Source organism: Hippocampus comes, unplaced genomic scaffold (genome assembly GCF_001891065.2).
Source record: "Hippocampus comes isolate QL1 unplaced genomic scaffold, H_comes_QL1_v1.1 scaffold68, whole genome shotgun sequence".
NCBI classification, from domain to species: Eukaryota; Metazoa; Chordata; class Actinopteri; order Syngnathiformes; family Syngnathidae; genus Hippocampus; species Hippocampus comes.
This window is the reverse complement of record NW_017805625.1, coordinates 6,925,796-6,952,234: the sequence shown is the minus strand read 5'-3', so window position 1 is coordinate 6,952,234 and position 26,439 is coordinate 6,925,796. Positions and strand designations below refer to the sequence as shown.

At 39.9% G+C, this 26,439-nt stretch overlaps 2 protein-coding genes across 10 annotated transcripts; both read right to left on the bottom strand.

The window, feature by feature from the left end:
• Positions 1 to 7,769: 7,769 nt before the first annotated feature.
• arfgap1 (ADP-ribosylation factor GTPase activating protein 1) lies at positions 7,770 to 16,519 on the bottom strand. 9 transcript variants are annotated; one of them, XM_019881186.1, is made up of 14 exons: positions 16,299 to 16,519; positions 15,729 to 15,797; positions 15,246 to 15,355; positions 14,823 to 14,994; positions 14,214 to 14,314; positions 14,055 to 14,141; positions 13,863 to 13,977; positions 13,734 to 13,790; positions 13,594 to 13,626; positions 13,351 to 13,380; positions 12,637 to 12,693; positions 11,009 to 11,068; positions 10,415 to 10,470; positions 7,770 to 10,338 (listed from the first exon to the last, which is right to left on the bottom strand). In XM_019881186.1, the coding sequence occupies exons 2-14, from the start codon at positions 15,786 to 15,788 to the stop codon at positions 9,999 to 10,001; spliced, it is 1,278 nt and encodes a 425-aa protein (XP_019736745.1). In that variant the 5' UTR covers positions 15,789 to 15,797; positions 16,299 to 16,519; the 3' UTR covers positions 7,770 to 9,998. The 9 variants fall into 9 exon arrangements, with proteins under 9 accessions (XP_019736745.1, XP_019736747.1, XP_019736748.1 ...); XM_019881188.1 differs by lacking the exon at positions 11,009 to 11,068; XM_019881189.1 differs by lacking the exon at positions 11,009 to 11,068 and having other exon boundaries at positions 10,415 to 10,464.
• A 3,759-nt stretch (positions 16,520 to 20,278) lies between these two features.
• On the bottom strand, positions 20,279 to 25,702 carry rh50 (Rh50-like protein). Its single transcript, XM_019880459.1, has 2 exons — positions 24,084 to 25,702; positions 20,279 to 21,034 (listed from the first exon to the last, which is right to left on the bottom strand). The coding sequence occupies exons 1-2, from the start codon at positions 25,416 to 25,418 to the stop codon at positions 20,948 to 20,950; spliced, it is 1,422 nt and encodes a 473-aa protein (XP_019736018.1). The 5' UTR covers positions 25,419 to 25,702; the 3' UTR covers positions 20,279 to 20,947.
• Between the last annotated feature and the right edge of the window lie 737 nt (positions 25,703 to 26,439).

Genomic DNA, 26,439 nt, shown 5'->3' with positions numbered 1-26,439 from the left:
ACTCCACGCCCAACATCCCGCTCATCGACGACACGGACGACGACTCGGCTCGCCGGAGGGGGAAGTACTCCAGTCAGCCGTCGTCGCCCAACAAGAACAACAACGCCATCGACAGCGGCATCAACCTCGCCATCGCTTAAAAAAAAAAAAAAAGATGAAACAAAAGCGATACAGCCATCTTGCATTTGTGGTTGTCTCGCAGTTGAGCAAACGGAAGACAGCGAGGAGGAAGACAAACACTGGAACCTCTCCTCGTAATTCTATTCTGATTAATATTATTGTTCTATTATTATTGTTGCTCCTGCATGAATGTACATTGCCCGAGTTTTATTTAAAAGGCTTCCGAGCCCGCCCTCCCATTTGGATTCTTTTTTGCGATGGACATAAGAACAGCTTGCTCCTCTTCTTCTCCTTCTGCGTGGCATGATCACATGATATTTGTGACCGGGTGCCAGGGCCCAACTTGCACAGCAGCTTTGCACCTCCGCCCCACCGCCCCCCCACCCAAAAAAAAAGAAAAGAGGAGAGCAAAAATAACACAACAGCGATTTATGAGCATTTACGGGATTATATTCGATAAATATGAACACATATAAATATATTTACAGTAGAGAAGAGTTTTATCTTTGTTTGTCGGCATGTTGCCTTGTTCCTGCTTCGAATGGCTCGAAAGTACTTTTGACTTATTTATGTCTTAAAAGAGAATGTAATTTGTTTACAGACCACTTAGAGATACAGTCTACTTCCTGGTTTCGAGAAAGAAGGGATGTCAGAGCTCACTTGGTGTGTTGTTATTATTGCTGAGAATTAAAACTAAATGGAAAAAAAAAACATGCGGGGTGGGGGTGGGGGGAGAATAAGGAAAAAAATGTGCTGGATTTTGCCTGCTATCTTGTGAAATATTGTAGATATTTTTAGGGATTAACAAACGAAAAGAAACCAAACTATAATGGTAGTAAATGTGGAATCTTAGTATTATTCTTTATGATTGTTGGGATGGAGTTGCCTTTGTTTGCTTTTACGAAAGGCCTCCACGGGGACAGAGGGTGGAACAATTCCATCATTCGCTTTTCTTTCACTGCTGCTTCTTCCTTCTTTTTCATATATTATAAAATAGTGTTGTTTTTTTTCTTAACCAGTTTAAAGGTTGATATCAGGACCTTCAAAAATGAACTGCTTGAGTCACATTAGCAAAGTAATACTGTATATCTTCACGTCACAGGAATTCTTTTTAACAATGTCAGTGAGCTATATTGTGTCCCCTCCTCCTGCCCCCATCAAAATCCAGATAAATTTCAGTGTGTTAACTTTGTCAGAGAAACCAACATCCGCACATCACTGTAGACCATTTTTAAACCAAAAAAGATTGGTTGCATTACATTTTATTTCTTAGTCAAATGGTAGAAGGTTTAACCCGTAGTTCATTCAACTAACAGTTTGGTCTTAAATAAAATACTGCTTTACATTTTCAACTTTGCTGCCATGCTCCACCCACACGCAGTGACAAAAGCTAAAATTATGTCCAATTTATTGTTGACCATCTGTCTAGCATGCATTGTTTGAATTAGGTCGTAAGTGGAGAAAATCTCGAGAAGTAGTTTGATTGAATGGCCAAAGTGACTTTGAAATGGCCACTTCAAGCCAATATGTCAGACTTCTGTTTCTTTCCGAGCAAGGCGTCGGCAGACTCTTTTGTGGGTCTACTCATGATAGATATGCCCACCAAATTTCACGCTGCTAAGTAAATCTGGTTTTGGAGGCTTAATTTTGATTACCCAGAGCTTTTGGAGCGCACTTATTTGTGCTTCGTATTACATGATGTGCCATCAAATGTCGGCGCCATATTCCAGTCACACGATGGAAACTGAAAGGCCTCTAAATTTAGTATCACGTAAATCAAGTAAATTTTGTTTATATTTGGGAGCAATTAGTCAAAATTTACAAGAGTTGTTTGTCTTTGATGGACCCACCCATAATGATGGCCAAAGTGACCAAAAAAACCCGTCAAACCAAAATGGCCGACTTCCAGTATTTTCGGCTCTGGCTTCTTGAGACTATTTTGTCGTTGCTCATAATAGACATGTCTGCCAAATTTCATGCTGCTAAGTTAAACAGCCTTTGGGGACCTTAGTTTGGGGAGCCAAGTTAGAAGAACTTCAGGTTTCATGGCAAATCATCAAATTTTGGTTGAAATTTTGGCTCAATCAGACATTTCTTGGAGTTGTTTTTGATGGACCCATGACCTAAATATGGTCACGACAAGCCAAAATGACTTCTTCTTCTGTGTTTTTGGCCATAGCTTCGTTTTTTGTGGGTCTGCTCGTGATAGACGTGCCTACAAAATTTTTCATGCTGGCTTTGGGGGCTGGATTTTGTCAATCCTGAGCTTGCAGAGCTGAGTGATTAGAGCTTCGTGTTACATGGTTACTCATCAAATTTCGGTGCTGTGTTCCACTTACATGCCACAGTGAAAATTCAAAAGCTTCCAAATTTAGCATCATCCAGTTACAAATTTTAAAAGCAATTGGACCAATGGCTAAAATGACAAAAATGCCCCTTCAATGTCCCTTTCAAACGAAAACGACAGATTTCCTGTGTCATTTGGGTTGGGCATGGGCTTTTGACACTTTTTTTGTGGGTCTAATTTCATGTTGCTAAGTAGAACTTGCTAACAAGACCAGTTTTTTTGAGCGGCGCATATACACGCGCACACACACACACACACGCACACACACACACACACACACACACAATTCTTTGTTTAAAGTCTGGGATATAGCATGTCTTTTTTTTTTTTTCAATCCAGAGAAATTTGAATTGATTTTCCTCCTCAAACAGCCTCCCGGCACCATCTTTAAACATCTCCAGGGAGAAAACAATGACACAAAAATGGAATGTTGCTTTGGCTCTTTTTCTATAGACATATACCGGTATCTAAATAGAAGGGGGGGAAAAGACTCTTTTTCTGCACTATTTGGTTATGAATGACAACTTATGTGGTGTAAAATCTAGATGTGCTTTTTGTGTGTTTTAACCAAGCTTGTCTTCCTGCCGTCACAGAATATACAGTACTCTAGCATCTCAGCTGTGGTCACTAATAGTTGTAATATTTATTGTGCTTTGATGACCGATCCACACGATCAGCAGAAGGAACGTTCCAAAAAAAAAAAAAAACCCCAACGTATTGCACTCAGAAGGAAAAGGCCACTTTAAAGAAGCCTGTACTCTTTCTATTACTAACTCAAGTCACTGACAAATGCGGCGTGTTCTATAGGCTCATTATGCAAACTATAACCTTGTTTCTACAAAATAAATACATTGTAGTATCTTCTATCCAAGCTGTCCCACCTCACTCGCACCTGTCCTCTCATCTGATCCCATGTGGAGAGGGTGCACAAGCTTTACCAGTCAGCTCAGGCCTGTTGGAAAATAATTACGTTGACCAAGAAACAAAGCACTTGTTTATTTCTTTGATCATTTGTGTGTAAAAAAAACAAAACAAAATGACAACAACCAAGGCACCACACAGCGGATGCAATAAAAAAAAAATTAATAAATCAACATCCCTGACACTCAATGTAAAATACAGTGGAACCTCCAAAGTTATTTCAACTGTTAGCAAACAATGGATGTCATTCAAGAAGAAGATTTACAGAATAAAACAAAAATACAGTAAAACTACTCACCCTTAAAGGCTGAAAGGAAATGGGAAAGGCTTTTTGGGGAGCATTTCGGTCACCTAGGGTAATTTTGGAGGCATCGTTAGAATCATCAAATTCTAGTGCTATTAATATAACATGCTGTCCTATAAACGGTTGTTGGCTCTTGATATGTTGCGGGTCAAACTGACCCGTCCGTCCATTTTCTCTCCTGCTTGTCTTCATTAAGATGATGAGTCAGCTAGAGCTGGGTGAGAGGTACACTATTAGGTACATTATTCACACGCACATTTACACATTACACAATTGATCTCTTGTATGGTTTTCGAGGATGCACCCAATCAAACATGCTAACTTCAAACTGGAAAGCCTGAGCCGACATTTGAACCTGGAATCTCAAACTGTGAGGCAAAATTATAACAACCCTACTACTCGATGAAATTAAGTTTGTAGTTTTAGTAGTAGTGACTGTCGTTTTTTGGAAGGAAATTTCCACTTAGCTTAAAGTGGGAATTTAAAACTTCTAGCAAAGCTGCTAGCAAGATTTGAATGTAGCCTCACTTCACGAACTGCCGCTCCAGGAATCTCCATGACACTCACATGACATGCACATGAGCACAATTCTCGAACACGAGAACACAGCGAGCATCAACCAAATAGAAGCCCGAGAGATACTAAGCTTGCATTAGCACTGTAATCAAGCAGACATTAGCCATCGCTGCTACAATGGTAGCATGACTTATTGGTGATGGAGTTTTAGTATAACTCTAAATGTTACTGATATGACATTTGTACAATCAAACTCGGTGATAAACTTTCCGGTCAAGCAGAAATTTTGATAATTCCACATCGCTTCTAAATCCTCTCAACTGCATGAGATCCCTTTGCTTCTGTTTGCTAGTCCTATAAACGGTTGTTGGCTAGCTAGAAATGGACATTTTTTTTTTTATATTCCTGAGGTGGATAGCCCGCCAAGACTTCTGAGTCACACGTTTAAACTCTCACCTTTTTGACATTCTTTGGAGGTTCTACTGTCAATATATTGGACTACGTCTCCCATCATGCATCAGTAATGAAATTCAATCAGTCAGAAGCACCTTAAACTGTGCGATTTCCATGCTATTTTCACGCACTCTGACGCCACCGCTGATGATAACCACGATATCAATGAAACTTCTTGCAATATATTCTCACATGCCTCGATGTACTATATTTAGCAGCATGCAGTTTGTGGAACCAAGAAAAAGAGTCATGCCAACAAGCTAACTAACCTTTTGGCATTCATGCTTAGCCATTTATTGGGTAAGTGATTTAAGTGTTCATCTTGTTTTTAAACAATATCTATTTTTTTTTCTAAATCGATACAATAATTGTAAATAAAGAACTCAATGTATTTGTTCATTTAATACTATGCAAAAAGTCATGCTTTTTTTTTTTCTTCCCCCCCGTCCCTGATTGTTACCCACCCTTAATCCTAGAGTGTGTTGCTGGAATGTTTGTGCTCTCCAAAATCAGTGAAACGATGTGATGTAAACTAATTTTCTAGCTTGACGAAAACTTCTATGATGCTGGTGATGACAAATGAATCTGAAACTACGGGGGAGGATGCTCATGATGATGATAATCAACTGTGACTCTTGCTGCTTGACTGTCCCACTCATCACACTCCTTGACAAGAGCGCAAGTGGAAAAAAAAACTACAAAAACATAAAAAGAATGAAAAATCACTAAATAAATCTCACAGAGCAGCATGACCCAGCATGGTGTGTCCTGGCCCCGTGTCACATGTCCTCGTCTGATTCGATGCGCTTCTGCAATATCTAAGATTCATTGCTTTTGTATTAGTGTTCTTCATCCATGTGGACATGAGCGACCCATGAACCAGTGTTACATTCCCCCTTTAAGGCCAAGGGAGGTAACATTTATCAATATTTTTAAGAAGGTGCATGTCAAAGAATTTGATACACGTGCAATTTGTGCCCCCTGATTGTTTGAGTCTCCTGAGGACTGCGCTTGGTTCCTTTTAACTTGAAAAGGGGTTGAATTCTGACTTGCCTCCAATTAAAAGAGAGAAAAAAAGGCAGCCTAAAGGTTGATGCAGATGTAATTTTTGCTTCATTTTATGTTCTTTATCATTTTTCTTTGTTGTATGATTTTTAATACTTACGTTTGTTATTTTACTTTGTGATTGCAGGGGTCATAAACTCGTCCTGTCTGAAAATGCATTCGCAGTCTGTAAAGATTAAGCCAAGACAACAGGGGGTGCTATATTTTATATACGTACAGGTATACCTCAACTACAGATCTTGAACACATCATTGCTGACTGTGTTCGTGATCAGTCTAAGCCAGTGGTTCTTAACCTTTTTAGAGGTACCGAACCCGACCAGTGCATATGCACATTCACTGAACCCTTCATTAGTGAAAAATAAATAAATATATAGTTTTACAAATTCAATATGTAAAAAAAAAAAAAAACACACTTATGAAAAACAGAAAAAAGTAAATACCATTTCTCGAAATGAGTACAATTTTTTTTTTTATACGACGGACTATCACGACAGTCACACGTTGACCAAGCGGGCGTGTCATAACTGACACGTTGAATCGCGTGTGTCGAACCCTTCACGGCAGAGGCTCCATTGAATCCCTGACACCGATTCACCGAACCCCTAGGGTTTGATCGAACCCAGGTTAAGAACCACTGGTCTAAGCATCCTGATGCTGCAACTATGATAGTTGGGACAAGAACAACAAATGTCACCTAGAGTCTCTATCGCCTGGTTTCTGAGCAATTTGTTAAAAATAAGACTTGGAAAAACAGTATCCTAGATAAATGTTTTGTAAATGGGAAGAATGCAGACCTCCAATTTTGATCTCTGATCATAATGTTGGTCATTTGATTCCAACGTGCAAAAGTAAACTCAAGAAGAAAAAAAAACCATAATGGACTAATGAAAGTAAGAACCATCTCAGGGGGTCGCTAATGGTGTAGTGGTACACACGCTTGGAGTTGCGTGGAATCAACTCCTACTCAGTGACGGTGCGAGTGCCCGGTGACTGACTAGTGACCAGTTCAGGGTGTAGTCTGCCTTCCGCCCGAGGTCAGCTGGGATGAGCTCCAGCAACTCCCCGCGACCCTGTTCAGAATAGGTGGTGTTCAAAATGGATGGATCAGCTCAGAGCATGTTTTTGACTGGACCAATTAGAACACTCTTTCTGTGAGGACTAATTTCATTCATATTTGTGCGCAGCTAGTGGTTCCCTCCCAAGAAATTCAAATCCATCCAAACAATAAATCTTATGTAACAAAAGACATTAAAGGGACAATCAACATGAGAACATTGGCCTTCAATAAGAACGATGGAGGGATGCTTAAACAAACAGCGTCACAGTGCAGAGGTGCAGGGGTCGATCGTGGCTCCGGCCTTCCTGTGTGGAGTTTGCATGTTCTCCTAATGCCTGGGTGGATTTTCTCCGGGTATTCCGGTGTCCTCTCACATTTCAAAAACATGCATGGCAGGTTCATGGAACACTCCAAATGGTCTCGAGGTGTGAGTGGGAGCCTTGTGATTGCCTGGCAACCAGTTCAAACCTTACTTTGAAACCCTGACTGTTTTAAAACTCGAGGTCACACATTCTGAAGGGATCATTTTCTTTAAACTTAAATTTGCAGAGGTGGGCAATTTACTCTCGTCAGATCCATGTTCAACACAATTGTATGGGCGGCCGATGCACAGTAAGTCAGCACAACATAACTTCTGTCACGGAGATAGTTACGCATTTGTTTGTTTTGACTACATGTTCTTTTAAACAAGGTTAAGTGACCCGTGTGCTCATTGCCATGCAGACAAAATACAAGTAAATTTACAACACAATTTAGTCAACACAGAAACCTTGCGTACAGGGAAAAGGCACACATCCTGTGCGTGTAAAACTGGCTCACCTCATGGGGTGCTGTTGGCGAAACTCAAAAGAGGGAAAGCAGACAGAACTGCACTTGAACACAAAGAAACAACTTTTGAGGATTTTACAACAGCTGGAAGTTTTAATTTTTACACCACATCTTTTTTATGTTTCACAGGCATTGCTGCTGAGCAGATTTTTTTTTAATGTAGAATTAGGTTTAGATTATACAGTAGAGCAAATTGTGTCTTGTGTTTTTATGTCAGCACCTGGATGCATTTTGTTTCTTGACACATTCAGCGAATTACTCCAAGACATTCACTTCAGCTTTTGACTCACGTGAAGAGGACAAGATTGTTTTGAAACGAATATCTGCTATATATCATGCTGTCATGAAAGGGGAAGAAAAATAAATCTCACAGTCGATCTTCAATTTGACAATGCACAAACACGCATGATACGAGATGTTCATTTACAAACATGTACAACTCACGGCATCACACGCACAGACTCACAAGCTGGCGTGAGCATGAACAAAGCAAAGAAGAGCGGTTTAAGGCTTGAAAGACATTTGCAAACAGGAACATCAGGTCCAGCAGGACAACTGTCCTTGGAGTGATTTTTTTTTTCTTTTTTAAATCACAGTACTGTACTGACATTGAAACACATCAAAGTTGCCGGCGTCCCATTTTGTCTTGCTTTAACACAACGTGAAATCCACATGATAATAAAGACATACCACATACGCACACTGTGTAGTAAATTCTTGTTTGAGGTAGAAACAGAATGGAATAAAGTTTTCTTTTCGGTGGATACAGGGGAGGAGAAAAAACTAAAATGGGGAGTATTTTCCAAAGTGTTACACAAAGTATGATAATGCTGGAAAGAACTGCTCTGACTTCTTCCAAACAAAGCTCCACAAACAGAACGAAGTTTGTCTGGTATAATAGATTTTAAAATTATTATAACACTGATACTCGATATCAGGATGCATAATTTAAAGTAGTGAACCTTCTATATTTGCAGCAAGGCTGCAAAAACTTGCAAGTAAATGAACCCCCCACCCTCCAGGAGGTTTGTAACTACATCTTGCTACCACAAGAGAGCATCAAGTCACCGCTAAAGGAACGCCTCAACTCATTTCAACACACTTCCTTGACACTAAGATGCCACCAGAGTGCACCTGAGCGCAAAAACAGCAAACGGGTGTTTAGCAGGGCATAAACAAACATGTATGACAAGTTTGTTCGAGAGATTGAAATGCGACATCATAAAAGGTGCCGTTGCACACTGCCCCGGACTTGTAAACATTGTCTGAGTTGTATTTGAATGAAACTTTTGTCATGTCTGTCGCTTTCAGTCAAACAAGAGGCGATGACAGTGACACATAAGCATTCACCATCTGTAGACCAAAACGTAGGTGTATTTCACATTGATCAAGTACAATGGCAGTTCCTCGTGCACTATTGACGACACCCCAAACAACGCGAATTGGACAGCATGTGCAACTTCATAAAAGTCCAATTTAAGATGATTACAGGACATGCTGCGTGTGAGTGAACGGCATCCTGGGTTTGACATTTGTACAAAAAGCACAATCTACCATAAATTTTATGAAAAAGACGCACTTACTCTTCCCCAATAAATAGCTGGGAGAAACTTCCAAGTTATTGTTAGTATTGTATACTGTATCGCCGTTCACAAAATTGTTTCAACCAAGCCACGAAGGGATCTTATGAACTATCATCATTCGTAGTAGCTTTAGGAAGGTGGAGCGTTGCTTTAGAGAGTTCAAAAAGGATTTGGATCAGTTCACAAGCGTGAAATATCAACCGCTTGTAGCAATGTTCATTTATATTCATGATTTTTATTGTACTGCTAAACAATATTTTGTGTAACACCTTGACAGTATGCAAAGGAATTCACGAGCGTTCAAATGTGATGGACACTGATGTGGCCCTGCGTTTGAATACGTTTGCGTCAAATCTCTCATTCTGTATTTACAATGATTTACAGATTTTATTTTATTTTTTTAATCTCATGCATCATTTTCTTGAAGAAGTGAAATGAGCAGCAGTATCACAATGTCACAAGTATACAGAATGAACATTGGCTTATTTACCAATAGGTCTATATTCCATTTTCAGGGGTAGGATAATCAACTATGATTTTATATACACTGATATTGTTTTCCCTGGGGGTGGGGTGGGGGAGGAGCATTTACAATAATATAAAACAAGTCAATATAGTTGTTATTTTTACGAATGAGACTTTTTATCATGCACTTCATGTAAACTTTGGGCATCTGTTCAACATCGACCGTTTGAATGGATTGACGGGAAGAGTTAGGCGAGCGGCTTCTCTCCCTTTAAGTGCCAGTGGGATGACAAGCGAAAGAGAGGCAGAAGTGGGGAAGTCGAGGCTCTCGAGATGACTACCAGTCTGCATTGGCCCAGGTTTCCTCCGCAGGTTTTGTGGGACTTTTTTTGGCCTTACCGTCTGCATTCTCCCAGTTGTTGTCCCAGGCCTCCCAGCTCTCCTCTGTGCTGTGCTTGTTGTTGGATGCCGCGTCAGAGCCCCAATTGTCCCAACTGTCAGAGCTCTTCTTTGCAGAATTATCTGCGATGGTCCAGCTGTCACTGCTCGGGGATTTCTTGGCCTTTAGGGAACTGTTGCTACCAAATGTTTCCCAGAAGTCCTTTGAGACAGGCTGGCTAGAACTGCCCTGATATCCCTCGGTAGCATCCATGTTCTGGTAGCTATCTCCAGCAGCCCTAAGCACAAGGAATCATTAGATTATACAATTCACGTTCAAGTACAATTAATTCGGTAAATGGAATGTATTATTACCCATCTTCTGGTTTTCCCGAGAAGAAATTGGTCAATTTGGCACCAGCTCCCTGCATCTAAAGTAAGAAGACAGTACAGTTAAAATTAAAAAAAAAAAAAAAAAAATTTAAATAGTTGACAGCAGCAAAAGTAAGAAGATATTTTCAAAAATACATATGCATGCAGTTGACAATTACATGCAGAGTTGTCTTGTGTATTCAGTAACAACGTCATATTTGATTAATTCCACGTTCAAGATCTAATACCGTTTGAACATAATGCTGCTGTTACAGTCTTGAGGGGAAAAAAAAGGTGATGATAATTTTTAAAAAAGGTACACACAAATACTCACCACCGGAGTAAAAAATGGCAGCAAGAAAAACAGCAGTACATAGAATTAATATACACATACATACATGCTTCAACAAAACCAGTCTCTGAGGGTGGAAACAAGGAGGTGCGCCGCCGAGATATTTGCACATTGATAGTATTGTAACTTTTTTTTTTCTTTTCAGTCAGTCATTTTTTTATTCCCTTTACTGTCGTGGCGCTGCGTCACGCTCACAAGACTGGTTTTGCCCCTTCGGTGTGGCAGAGCTCTGCCATCCAGCCTACCTTGTTTGCCAACTCAGTGATGCCGACTGTCATTTCATCTAGCAATTTGCCATCTTTCACCTGGATGAGCCAAATTGTAAGGATTGAAACAAATCATATCAACACATTTTTTTAGTACAGTCACTGGACGTAAAAAGTCTGCACAAACCCGTGGTCGTTGCCAGATTTTGGTGATGTTAAAAAAACAAGCAAGACCAAGAGAAATCATCTCAAACTTTTTCTCCATGTTATGTGACACGTGGCCCATAAATCTGAATTGAAAAAAAAGAACAAAATATTTTAAGGGTGATAAGAAAAATAAAAGTAACTTGCTTGCATAAATATGCACACCCTCATACTAATACTTTGTTGCAATTCCCTCCATCTTTACTAATTTCCAGTACTTGCCAGAAATTCCTGCAGCTCCTTCACTATTGGTGTCGACCTCTTGTTTTCGTCGAGTGTTTTTATCTTTTTTTTTTTTTTTTTTTTTTAGCACATGTCCATTTCTTGTTAATGTAACTGTTGTGCCATATTTTCTATACTTGATGAGAAATGTCATCACTTTCTTGACATTGTTATTACCTTGGCGAGAATTTAGTCACCATCTCCTGTCTGATACCTTTGAACAACAATACTGCTCTGATGCCGTGGATGCTCTGTGCAGACCATGGCTTCTGCTCGAAGATGTGACTAGAAAAAAAAAAATCAGGCATGTCCTACTAGAACAGCTGGACTTTACAGTTCCGGTATTTGTGGTTAATCAGAGGCAACTGAAATGATTGCAGGTGTGTGGTGACTGCCATTAAACCCAAGTTTGAATGTGTGTTAATTCTGAACACAGCCAAAACACCAGTTAGAAGAGGGTGCGCACGTGTGCAACCACATTATCTCAGTTGTTTACTTTTACTTCCCCTCTCCAAAAGATTTTTTTTTTTTTTTACAACTGTACAAGTCATAGGTCACATTAATGACTTTTTAATGATTTATCTTGGTCTCACTTTTTTATGTCACAAACAACTGGCATTTAAAGAGGAGTGTGTAGATTTTTTTTTTTACATCCACTGTATATTTAGAACAGCGTGTAGTAAGGAATCATTTTGTCAGATTGCGCTTATTATTACAATGGCCTCAAAAAAAAAAAAGTTAATTGGAAAGAAATGTGGCTACAATCATTCTGCATGAGGGAAAAGAGATGTGCATGCTGCAGGTGCCCGTTAAACTATGCCAACTGTACATTACAAGGCAAAAGACAGATAGATGCATAACAGGCTTGTCCAGTCACAGATTCTCAACTTAACCAAGATGTTTTGCAAATAAAAAGGCCAACTTCCTCTGACCTCCTACAATTGTCAATAAGTTTAAAAACAACTCATATATGATATGATAAAAGCAGGCGTCTAGAATGATGAAGAGAGGGACAAAATGATCGGGAATTACAATTTTACAAAAATAACGTCAATTTCCCTCTCCCACTAAAACAGTTGGAAGGTTAACCAGAACTAATTCACTGCTTTTGTCTTATAATGTACGTTCACATCAAGCTGATAAGCAAGCACTGTCGAAAATAGCGCATTCACATCTGAAGCCGTTTTCTTTGAAGTGCTGCAGCCCACCACCAATTGAAAAACTTCAGGCATCAATGTTACCTTTTCTTGGGTAGGTTTGATAACACTCTCATTTAGTGTGTGTCCTAACTCTGTGGCCTAGTTGGAAGTCAAAGAGGGGAGGGGCGTGGGGATAATCACTTCAATTATACAGTTTCTTATTGACGGCTTGGCAATGAAGTGACTGGTGACACTGAACAGGAAACAAGTCGGTGTAATGGCTCAAAGACGGCTCGAGTGAACATAGATTTAGGATTCCCTTTGACTTAACCATTTTGAAAATATAGTTAACGGTGGGTTAAAATGATATTCTTGTGTGTGTACCATTACTCTTTGACAGCACAAAAAAAAAAAAAACTGAACTGTCATGCATCAATGGATAACACATTGCGGTAGAAGTCTATTATACACTGTCGTTTTTCCTTTTTCCCATCTGTTAATACAGTGACTGATGAGAAGACTAAAAATGTATTATTTACCGTAAGTTATCCATATACTCATAGCGCATACTTTATGACGCAAAAGCCAACAAACAACCCACATGTGACAGCCACCGTTTGTGAAACGTCTCGAGCACAAAATGTGAATCTTGCAAGCAGAAGAATCCCAAAATAAAACGACACTTAACAAATACACACACAAGGCAGGACAACTTCTCATGCGGCCATTTTTTTTTCCTCAAGAAAATTAAAATCACACCACATTTTTACAAACATGATGCAGGAAAAAGTGTCATGCGCTCATTTCTTGCTTTACCGGTTCTGGGGGCGCCTTATAGCCCCTTAACTACGTCCAGAGAAGGCAAAGAGATATTAAAGTTAACAGTGAGTAGAGCATCATGCTTTGATATTTTAAGTGCGCAACGAGGCAAATAGTAAGCAGTAAATAAAGCATATAGTCCATGAAAAAACAGAGTACTAATAAATATCAATAATACAATATGTGATCAGTGTGTGTTGTGTACCTTCAAGGTAACACCAGTAACCATGTCAGTTTTACCTTCAAAGTTGCTTGATTTGCCAGTTTGGTTGTCTGGATGGAAAATATGAAAATGTATGAGGTACTTTCCTCCAAAACGTTGCCACTTAATGAAGAAATGAAGCTTTTGGAAATGCAGTTTGAACATTTTGGGTTCTTACATTATCTTTTGCAATTGAAGCAAACTTGGTGGCCCCAACAGTGAAATTGCTCCAACCCTGCAAAACACAACGGCAGCAGGAGAAATGAAAATCTCAGACGGACAAAGAAAATGTGACTATGTGTCTTACTGAATAAATGGAGGACATAGCATTATTTATGAAGTCATCCTCCTTCTTCTCTGGGGTCACTGTGTTGCCAAAGCCAACATAGCGATTCTCTTGATTTCCACTGTAGCCACCTCCACTGAACAAGAGTTTTTAAATTTATTAAAAAGAAGGAAAAAAATTGAACAATCATTGAGAGGACGATCAAGTTATTACCTCTGATAAGAGTTGACGTCATCACTCAACCAGTCTTCAAATGCTTTATCACCAGATGTTGCAGAGTTCGCTCCTGATCCCCCGGAACTGTGGCGTACATTCACAACGGTAATGACGAGTCATTTGCTGGATCATACCGAAGCTTCCTTTGAGTCTTACCGATGCGAGGATGAAAGGCTGCTTTTAGGTTGAGGGGATGCCCAGTTTTTAGCAGATGATGTTTCAATAGACCATTCCTTCCCCTCGGCTTCAGTGGCAACCTGATGAAGACATGAACAAGAGAATGTGGGTTTTTTATGTTTTAATAGGATGACATCAAATATTCATTCCAGTTAAGACCAAAATGATTTGACCATGGACACATTTTTAGGTCAAGTGTGTGAATGGATGTCTTCGGGCTGGAAATGTTACACAAAATTGAGAGAAAAAAAAAAATTGAAGATGCATTACAAATAATAATCTCCATTATCTTTATTTATTTTGTATTTTTTGGGCGGCCGTAGTGGCTTTTCTTGACGTATTTATACGGCATGGTTCGGAGCGTAGTGGCTTTTCTTGACGTATTTATACGGCATGGGGAAATAAGAGTTAATGTCTTACTACGTTCCTGTTTCATCTGCAGCAATAACACACTGATTACACAAAGCAAAACTAAATTACTAATTTACCCCAAATTTGGCCAGATTGTGAATCATTTTGGACTGTGATTAAGCAGTCTATATAGGAAGTGGGGTCCTTCACCAGGCCGTAGTTTCCTGCAGAGCTCACCTTGTCCTGAAAGAGCGCAGCAGCTCGGCTGTTGTACTTCTCCTGTAAGGTCCAGTTGGGATTGTAATCATCTTGGAGTTCCAGAAATAAACGAAATTTGCCATTCCCTCCTGCTTTCATCTTCTCAAGCTCAATATCTTTCCACTTGTCCATAGTGACAGAACGTACAAAACTGCAAACAGAACAGAGATGTTTCCCCACAGACTATGACAAATTTTGAGAAATATTTTAGATGAAATAAAAATGTAAAAAAAAATAAGAACAAGATTTTTGTTTTAATCATTTACATTTTATTAACTGTTACGTCACATGCATTATGATCGTTTAAGAGTGTGTCAATTAAAGGGTACTGAATCATGAATTGAGTTCAAAGTTGGAAAATGTTTCCCTCATCTCTCAAAACAAGACATAATTTTTCTCTACCTGAGATGTACTCCCAAGCCCCTGTGTTTTCCAGAACATTCCAAACATATCCAGATTCCATAGGTCACACTAACCCACTGAGGGTTGAACGCCCCACACTCAAAGCACAGCTGTGGGGAATAAAACAAGATGCATTATATCAGGATAGGGTTGAACGATTTATCATTTTAGGACCGAAATCGTGATCTCAAACAATGCTATTTCAAGATCGTCAATGCTGCCCTTCTGTCACACTCCTGCTGTCACCCACACTCCCTTTCTTTCACGGCTTATTTAATCACAAAAACCTGTCATGGCTTTTGAACAAAGATGTGTGGACTTGTTACAAACCACTGTATGTCCACTTTTAAACAGAAAACCTCCAAAAGTGGAAATGCATTTATGTTTACTGGCAGTTTGTTGGTTTTACACAAATATAGAAACCAAAGCTAGGTTCAGCTCCATGTAGATATTAAACATTACTAGGTTACTCTGTGGACTTACATTATTTTCATCTTGAGTTCTGACTTCCTTCAAAACTCTTCGTGTTCTTGGACTGGCCATGATGATTCACTGAAAACAAATTGAACAAGAAAAAGGTTTTACAGAAGTGTTAATGCTGTATCCAGTGGTGGGAAAAAAAAATCTATAATTACAAATAACGTTAATAATTTGCTCGTATTGTCATCTTCTCAAGGCCATAAGAATTTGCAAACAAGTGTGCTGAAGGATATTATTTGTCACGACGGTGCTATGGCAATAAACTGACTCCTAATATTTAACAGTGTTTAGATTTTAAATATATTTTTACACAAACAGACCTAATAGAATTGTTATTAGTACAGAACAGAAAAAAGTAGAAACTCACGTCACAAATGAGCATGGGATTGTCCGATTTGAACCGACTCTATCAAAGCTTACCGTACAGCGTGTTTGTTCTCAACGTTTAAGGAAATGTCACTTGTTTTGAGATTTTTCTCAAAAAATGGAATCGTCAATACTGTTTCTGATTTCGACGACAAACACCGATCGGGCTAAGTTAGCCGGTGAGCTATCGAGCGAACTAACTCTTACCTGTTTGCTTGACGAGCAACAAAAAACACCGTTGTCAGAAGATGCGGTAAAAATACACCACAAACGCTCCACTTCTGTCGCAGATGTAAATCAAGTATGAAGAGGCAACTTTAGAGGGCTGTCAGGCCGACAGAAATAAATAAAAATGGACTGCAGCTCAGTCAAACACCGGCAGCCATGTTCCTGTTTGCATACGTGGGCAGTGCAATGCATTGTGGGATTATTTCCGCCACGATTTCTCCACTTGCCGCCTTCAGACCAAACATTGTTAAAAACATGAATACATTAATCGAGTGAGGCTTATTACAGTCATTCACACATTTTCCCCAAAATGTGGTGACTCAAATGTATTGATTTAATTTGTAAGTCGTTTTTCTCATTAAATATTATAATTTGATGAATTTATCAAATTATCAATAAAACAGAGAGTGAACGTGAAAATTGTTCGTTTAACCATGTTTTCAACAGTAGCCCATTTCCTTTGATGAAAGCGGTTGCTTATCATCTGTTTCTGAAAGGTAACATCACTGTGTGAGATAATAATGTATGCATTGGTACCTGACCTAGAAACTAAAACTGAATGTTGAAAAAGTGTTTTGTACTGCCACACAAGTTAAGTTATTGATTAGGTTAGCCCGTTATCACAAGAACTATCAGCAAGCTTTTTAATAAAAGTACAAACACTAATCTAGTTTGGCTGTGAGTTTCACTTGGCCAATGAATTTCCAACATGTAATGGCAATCTACTCAGGCTGTGATTAAGTCTGGAATATTATGTAATGTTCTGGCAAAGAAGAAACAACAACCATACAGCATATGGAATTTGCACAGTGATTGTTCAAAGAATACCGTCATTCTCCGAGCCACAAACTACAAACTATGAGCAAACCCGAGCCTAAAGGCCCCGAAAGACTCAGCCTGCTTGCAGCTCTCTTCAGATTCAATACTGTACTCAGTTGTGCTTCAGTTAGATGAGTTGAGAGAGGAAGACAAAAGCATCGCTCATTGTGCAGATGTATGCGCTTCTGTGCCAACCAAGCACACCAAATCCAATGCGAAAACTACGTCAGTTAGTTAAAGGAGTACTGACAGGTTTGAAACCCCAGCCTTCAGTCACTAGATGGCGCCGTTGATCATTCTTTAAATGCAGTTATTTTAAACATTGAAGAAGGCGTAGTTTTTTTTTCAATAAACGGTCAGGACTGCATGTGATGTAACTGAGACAACAGGATCGATGCTGATTGCAATAACTATGCGCGCACACAGACGCACAAACGCACGCTTATTTTAAACATTGAAGAAGGCGTAGTTTTTTTTAAATAAACGGTCAGTACTGCATGTGATGTAACAGACGACAGGATCGACGCTGATTGCAATAACAATGCGCGCGCGCGCGCGCACACAGACGCACGCACACACTTTTATAGGACCAACAATAGTTTTAAATAATCAACACACATTTATTACTAGTTACGCATTTTTAAAACACTTAATAATCAGTAGAAAATCTTACTACAACGACTGTCTTATTGGAATCTGTTGTTGTGCAATGTTTGATTTTCAGTCTATTACATGTGTTGCTTTTCATTGTATTTCATGTGTACCACCTTGAGTACATTCCGTTACTTCTCCACGTACTGTATCTAAACCCCGCTACTGAAATCTTGGCAATCGCATTTTGTCATCACCTGCAGTGTAGCCAATGTTTAACCAGGTTGATGATCCCCATTACGCTGCAGAATTTTGAATGACAATTAACTTCAATAGGAAATCAATTATTAGCAGAAACAAGCATTTACGCCATTTTCACTCAAAAAACAATTCATTTCATGAGCATGATTTTCTCGACGTGTCCACAGTCCACCTAAAAAAAAAAAAAACATCTATATTTGTTTTCATGTTGTCACGTACTGTATCTAAACCCCGCTACTGAAATCTTGTGGCAAAATGCGGTTGCCATCACCTGCAGTGCAGCCAATGTTTAACCAGATTGATGATCCCACGACAGGATCGACGCTGATTGCAATAACAATGCGCGCGCGCGCGCGCACACAGACGCACGCACACACTTTTATAGGACCAACAATAGTTTTAAATAATCAACACACATTTATTACTAGTTACGCATTTTTAAAACACTTAATAATCAGTAGAAAATCTTACTACAACGACTGTCTTATTGGAATCTGCTCTTGTGCAATGTTTGATTTTCAGTCTATTACATGTGTTGCTTTTCATTGTATTTCATGTGTACCACCTTGAGTACATTCCGTTATTTCTCCACGTACTGTATCTAAACCCCGCTACTGAAATCTTGGCAATCGCATTTTGTCATCACCTGCAGTGTAGCCAATGTTTAACCAGGTTGATGATCCCCATTACGCTGCAGAATTTTGAATGACAATTAACTTCAATAGGAAATCAATTATTAGCAGAAACAAGCATTTACGCCATTTTCACTCAAAAAACAATTCATTTCATGAGCATGATTTTCTCGACGTGTCCACAGTCCACCTAAAAAAAAAAAAAACATCTATATTTGTTTTCATGTTGTTACTTGAAAAGAAAATGTGCTTTTGCAGACGCAAGACGTGCATTCAGTTACGCTTTCTTGCATTCATTTCATGTTTGTCAAATAGAATCTAATTTAGTTGACACTGGTGAACCAAAATTTCAAGATGCAAACTCTCCACAGGAAGAACAGAGTCATGATTTTAAACCCACAAACTTGAAACTGTAAGGCAGTCATGCTAACCAGTCAACAATTTCAACTACGCATGTCGCTCAATTTATGTTGTGTTTGTTGGTAGCACTATCATTCAATTATTCATTTTCCACTTAGTCAACATTTACATAAAACATGAAGCCAACAACAGTTGACTCGTTTAATACACTAGCCTCTCATTTTTCAAAAGGTGAACATTCTCAAGTAATAAATGATTAAATATTGGATGAACCTCAAAACCAAATATCATTTCTGTGTGAATAACTACGTGCATTTCAAATATTAACATCTTGGCGCTGCACTGAAAATTCTCTTCAACCTTGGTTAAAATGAACAGCCCACTAACGACCAACCACCGCCAGCGAGCTAACTAGCTCACCTGCTAATACCTCCATCCCATTTCCCACTCCGTCGTCACACTGGTGCCAAGTCTTGGCCGGGTAACTTTTCCGATTATCGAGACGCACCTGCATATGATCACATGGCGCAAAATAACATGATACACAGCACAATACAAAAAAGGTGAAAAGTGAGACGACGTAGAGCAAAAAAAAGTAAGGATTATTTTAGCACATGTTAACGTCGACGGGTGACTGCAATGTGGGCTGGGTTGGATAGAGTTCCCTTATTGATTAGATAAACTATTCGATCATCAGCTCTGACTGAAATGATTAGATAACTAGCTGTTAGATCAGGGGTCATCAACATCTTCTAAACTAAGAAGCGTTTCTTGGTTATGAATGATTGCGAATGGCCTACCAGTTTGATACACACTTCTGAAATTACAAATATCCTCAAATTCCCTTTGTTCTTAATTATTATGAAATCATTGTTATCATTCATAACTAGTGAAATTCAGTTATGTGATGACATTGATCACATTACTGAAGTCTCACAATAGCAATGATTTCACAAGGTCGGAAACAGATAATTTATTTCAATTGATATATGCGAGTGTTTATGTTTTTCAATGATTATTTAAGTGATTCGGCAACATTCCTGGGAAATCACAATGTCCCATCCCTGGTGACGTATTTTTTACAACAGGCTACACGTGAGCCTTAAGTGTGAACTGGTGCTGGATTATAGACAGTAACAAACGTTGATCGGGAAAATTGTAAACTCTTAAAATTGTATCAACAGCACTTAGCTATAATACTCGCGGTAGCTGTTGTTTCTTCTTGTTAGATTTTTAAATCCTCTCGAAGCTTATCTAGATTAAGTGAATATTGAAGTAATTTCAAGTACAACATAGACTGACAGCTTTGCTGGCAACTGTGCAATACTCTAATATATTATATGTTGGATATTCATTCTCTGGACAAATCAAACTCAGCAGTGTTTAGGCTTTTATTTACAGCTTACAGATTGTTGGACTATGAAACCAATCAACGACTTAAATTGCGTGATAGTACAGGTTGTCATTTTTTGAACATTCAAATTTAGTTTGTAAGTCGGGTGGCAAAGCATACAGTACATTAATATCACACACGGTGGAACCACCTTACAGAAGCGGATGAAAAGCAGCCACTTTTCATCAAAAGAAGTAGGCTACTGATGATCAAAGTGACATTACTGTGAAAAATTAGTCATGCAATCTTCAAACGGTGTGCACATATGTGCTATACTGCTCCTCTGCCTAGTTTTAGTCAACATCGTTGACATATAAAAATGATGACTGATGCAACGAAAATATTTTGTTTGATGTAGACGTGTTTGGAAAAAAAAAGTCTGCACCTTTACTTTAAAAATGTATGAAATCAATTGAAATAACAGTCACAATGATTGACATCATAAAATCGACTGTCGCAAAAGATCACACAATAAATGACTCATATTTACCAACAGAATGGCAGTGAAGCATTGGTGTGGCTGCAAAGACCTTTGATTTCATGGTGCTAATTTATTTTTATGGACATCACCATCATTGCATCATCATAGAGTTCTTGATATCTTCCACTCTATTAAAATCTGATGGCATATCAAAGAACACCTCATCATCAAAACAGTCCTCATCAGATGGGGAAGCCACATAAAACATGAAGCCAACAACAGTTGACTCGTTTCATACACTAGCCTCTCATTTTTCAAAAGGTAAACATTCTCAAGTGATAAATGGTTAAATATTGGATGAACCACAAAACCAAATATCATTTCTGTATGAATAACTACATGCATTTCAAATATTAACATCTTGGCGCTGCACTGAATTGTCTTCAGCCTTGGTCAAAATGAACAGCCTACTAACCACCACTAACCACCAACCACTGCCAGCGAGCTAGCGGCTAACTAGCTCACCTGCTAATGCCTCCATCCCACTTCCCCCTCTGTCGTCACTCTGGTGGCAAGTCTTGGCCGGTTAACTTTTCCTATTACTGTATTGAGACGCACCTGCATATGATCACATGGCGCAAAATAACATGATACACAGCACAATACAAAAAAGGTGAAAAGTGAGACGACGTAGAGCAAAAAAAAGTAAGGATTATTTTAGCACATGTTAACGTCGACGGGTGACTGCAATGTGGGCTGGGTTGGATAGAGTTCCCTTATTGATTAGATAAACTATTCGATCATCAGCTCTGACTGAAATGATTAGATAACTAGCTGTTAGATCAGGGGTCATCAACATCTTCTAAACTAAGAAGCGTTTCTTGGTTATGAATGATTGCGAATGGCCTACCAGTTTGATACACACTTCTGAAATTACAAATATCCTCAAATTCCCTTTGTTCTTAATTATTATGAAATCATTGTTATCATTCATAACTAGTGAAATTCAGTTATGTGATGACATTGATCACATTACTGAAGTCTCACAATAGCAATGATTTCACAAGGTCGGAAACAGATAATTTATTTCAATTGATATATGCGAGTGTTTATGTTTTTCAATGATTATTTAAGTGATTCGGCAACATTCCTGGGAAATCACAATGTCCCATCCCTGGTGACGTATTTTTTACAACAGGCTACACGTGAGCCTTAAGTGTGAACTGGTGCTGGATTATAGACAGTAACAAACGTTGATCGGGAAAATTGTAAACTCTTAAAATTGTATCAACAGCACTTAGCTATAATACTCGCGGTAGCTGTTGTTTCTTCTTGTTAGATTTTTAAATCCTCTCGAAGCTTATCTAGATTAAGTGAATATTGAAGTAATTTAAAGTACAACATAGACTGACAGCTTTGCTTGCAACTGTGCAATACTCTAATATATTATATGTTGGATATTCATTCTCTGGACAAATCAAACTCAGCAGTGTTTAGGCTTTTATTTACAGCTTACAGATTGTTGGACTATGAAACCAATCAACGACTTAAATTGCGTGATAGTACAGGTTGTCATTTTTTGAACATTCAAATTTAGTTTGTAAGTCGGGTGGCAAAGCATACAGTACATTAATATCACACACGGTGGAACCACCTTACAGAAGCGGATGAAAAGCAGCCACTTTTCATCAAAAGAAGTAGGCTACTGATGATCAAAGTGACATTACTGTGAAAAATTAGTCATGCAATCTTCAAACGGTGTGCACATATGTGCTATACTGCTCCTCTGCCTAGTTTTAGTCAACATCGTTGACATATAAAAATGATGACTGATGCAACGAAAATATTTTGTTTGATGTAGACGTGTTTGGAAAAAAAAAGTCTGCACCTTTACTTTAAAAATGTATGAAATCAATTGAAATAACAGTCACAATGATTGACATCATAAAATCGACTGTCGCAAAAGATCACACAATAAATGACTCATATTTACCAACAGAATGGCAGTGAAGCATTGGTGTGGCTGGAAAGACCCTTTATTTCATGGTGCTAATTTATTTTTATGGACATCACCATCATTGCATCATCATAGAGTTCTTGATATCTTCCACTCTATTAAAATCTGATGGCATATCAAAGAACACCTCATCATCAAAACAGTCCTCATCAGATGGGGAAGCCATGCATGGCAGCCTCAAGACCAAACCGGTCAGCACGCCGCCAACAGTGGAAACTGCAATGGTGGAAAAGATCGCCGCCACTTGGTACAGAGCCTGCTCTTGCGCCGTACGCCCCAAGCCTGGCTTCAACCCGGGGATCAGCGTCTGAAGCTCCAGCAGCTTTGGGTCTCCCTCGGGCGGAGCACGGTGGGAAAAGATCTGGTACATGCTGGGTCCGTAGGTTTCCTCAGTGGCTAGCAGGATGGCGCAGATGGCAGCTGTGGATGAAATGAGGCCAGTGAGGCCGTGGCATTTCAAATATTAACATCTTGGCGCTGCACTGAATTGTCTTCAGCCTTGGTCAAAATGAACAGCCTACTAACCACCACTAACCACCAACCACTGCCAGCGAGCTAGCGGCTAACTAGCTCACCTGCTAATGCCTCCATCCCACTTCCCCCTCTGTCGTCACTCTGGTGGCAAGTCTTGGCCGGTTAACTTTTCCTATTACTGTATTGAGACGCACCTGCATATGATCACATGGCGCAAAATAACATGATACACAGCACAATACAAAAAAGGTGAAAAGTGAGACGACGTAGAGCAAAAAAAAGTAAGGATTATTTTAGCACATGTTAACGTCGACGGGTGACTGCAATGTGGGCTGGGTTGGATAGAGTTCCCTTATTGATTAGATAAACTATTCGATCATCAGCTCTGACTGAAATGATTAGATAACTAGCTGTTAGATCAGGGGTCATCAACATCTTCAAAACTAAGAAGTGTTTCTTGGTTATGAATGATTGCGAATGGGCTACCAGTTTGATACACACTTCTGAAATTACAAATATCCTCAAATTCCCTTTGTTCTTAATTATTATGAAATCATTGTTATCATTCATAACTAGTGAAATTCAGTTATGTGATGACATTGATCACATTACTGAAGTCTCACAATAGCAATGATTTCACAAGGTCGGAAAGTGTGGCTGGAAAGACCCTTTATTTCATGGTGCTAATTTATTTTTATGGACATCACCATCATTGCATCATCATAGAGTTCTTGATATCTTCCACTCTATTAAAATCTGATGGCATATCAAAGAACACCTCATCATCAAAACAGTCCTCATCAGATGGGGAAGCCATGCATGGCAGCCTCAAGACCAAACCGGTCAGCACGCCGCCAACAGTGGAAACTGCAATGGTGGAAAAGATCGCCGCCACTTGGTACAGAGCCTGCTCTTGCGCCGTACGCCCCAAGCCTGGCTTCAACCCGGGGATCAGCGTCTGAAGCTCCAGCAGCTTTGGGTCTCCCTCGGGCGGAGCACGGTGGGAAAAGATCTGGTACATGCTGGGTCCGTAGGTTTCCTCAGTGGCTAGCAGGATGGCACAGATGGCAGCTGTGGATGAAATGAGGCCAGTGAGGCCGTGCAGATTGTGAATGCCGCACTGGTCCTGGATCCTCATGTGTCGTGCTAAAAAGGGGCTGAGGTACTTGTATCCAAAAAAACAAGCAGTGCAGCCCATGATGCCCAAAGCGTAGGCAGCCGAAGGAGAAATCATCATGTCCACTGACGCTCCAACTGTCACGCCACCTGCCAAAGTCACATTCTGGATATCGGCCATTGTGAGCTTGCCTCTCTTATTGAACACTGTAGAAAGTGCAAATGCAGTGAGAGTGGATGAGCTCAGGCCGATAAAAGTGTGCAGGATTGCTCTGTGTTGATCGTCACCTTTTAAGGTGAGAGCAGAGTTGAATGAGGGCCAGAACACCCAGAGGAACAAGGTTCCCATGACAGAGAGGATGTCCGAATGGTAGCTGGTGATTTCTTTGGAGTGGCCGTTATTGAGGGCTGGCCGATACAGCACAAATGTCACGCCGAGACCAAAGTAGCAAGCAAACAAGTGAATAAGAATGCTGCCACCGGCATCGTTTATGCGGATGTATTTCAACACGGCCCACTCTGTCACGGCAAACACGGGGATCTCCAGCAAAGCCATCACCAGGAGCTGCACCGGGCTGGTCTTCCCGAGCACGGCCCCGAAGGAGATAAGCACCACAGCGCATGCAAACTCCGCGTAGAGCAGGTTGATAACGCCAAGGTGAATTTTCCCTTCGTGGTAAAACTGGAAGAAGCCTTGGATGACGATCGCCCACTGGATTGCAAAGGTGGCCGTCAGAAAGTTGAAAACCATTCCGCTGAAACCGTAGAATCGGCAGAAGGCCAACAGGCAGCCGAAGCCTACGAAGATCATCACTTGGACGTCAGCGAAGAAAGGATAGTCGCGATACACGCTGTTGTCCATCGGGTTGGTCTCGTTGCTTTGCAGCTTGGCGTTGGCATTGTCGTCATAAGTGACAAAGACAGCATAAAGAGTCAGGATGACCACTTCTAACACCAACACCAATGCTGGCAGACGCACTCGTAAGCTTCTTGACGCATTCATGGTAACATGCATGAACAACGGTCTGGTCTCATACTCGCTTGGTTAAACTAGTACCTCCTTTTATATTCAATTTTATCAGATAAGAAAGGCTAATAACAATGGTTAAATAGCACCGGGCCCGATAGGTGACAGGTTGTTTAAAATTGTGGTGGTTGCACTTTAATCCCTCATAAATGGAAATTTCTCTCCTCTCATGCTGTGGCACAATAAAAAAGGCACAATAAATACATAAAATAAAATTTTGGTTACACAGCAGTTGTTTGACTTGAAGTGAATCAATCAATCATCCATCCATCCATCCATTTTTTCAACCGCTTTATCCTCACAAGGGTCGCAGGGGGTGCTGGAGCCTATCCCAGCTCTCTTCTGGCAGTAGGCCGGGGACACCCTGAACCGGTTGCCAGCCAATCGCAGGGCACAGAGATGAACAACCATCCGTGTTCACACTCACACCTAGGGACAATTTGGAGTGTTCAATCAGCCTGCCATGCATGTTTTTGGAATGTGGGAGGAAACCGGAGTACCCGGAGAAAACCCATGCAGGCCCGGGGAGAACATGCAAACTCCACACAGGGAGGCCGCAGCTGGAATTGAACCGTGCACTGTGAGGTCGATGCGCTAACCACTGGATCATCGGGCCGCCCTCAATCAATCAAGTGTGACTGATGTTGATAATACTGTCAGGAAACACCAGTGATGAGAAAACACTTCAGACTGAAAGGAGAGTTGAGAACAGACAAAATCAAGAGTGAGAGTAATTGACTACAGTACAGTATTTATTTATCCATCATGATTAACAAAGTTAATTTCTAAAAATATAACTGATACCAGCACAGGTAAATAGAATTATACAAAATAATCATAATGATAAGAAGACAAAGGGTGAATCAAAAGCTATTCAAACTAAATCATTAAACAGGTTAAACTACTCAATGCATCCCTTTAGTTTTAATCAGAGATGGATTGATGTATTCCGAAACAAATTTTTAACACTGAGCTAAAACAAAAACGTCTTCACCTTCCCCCCCCCCAC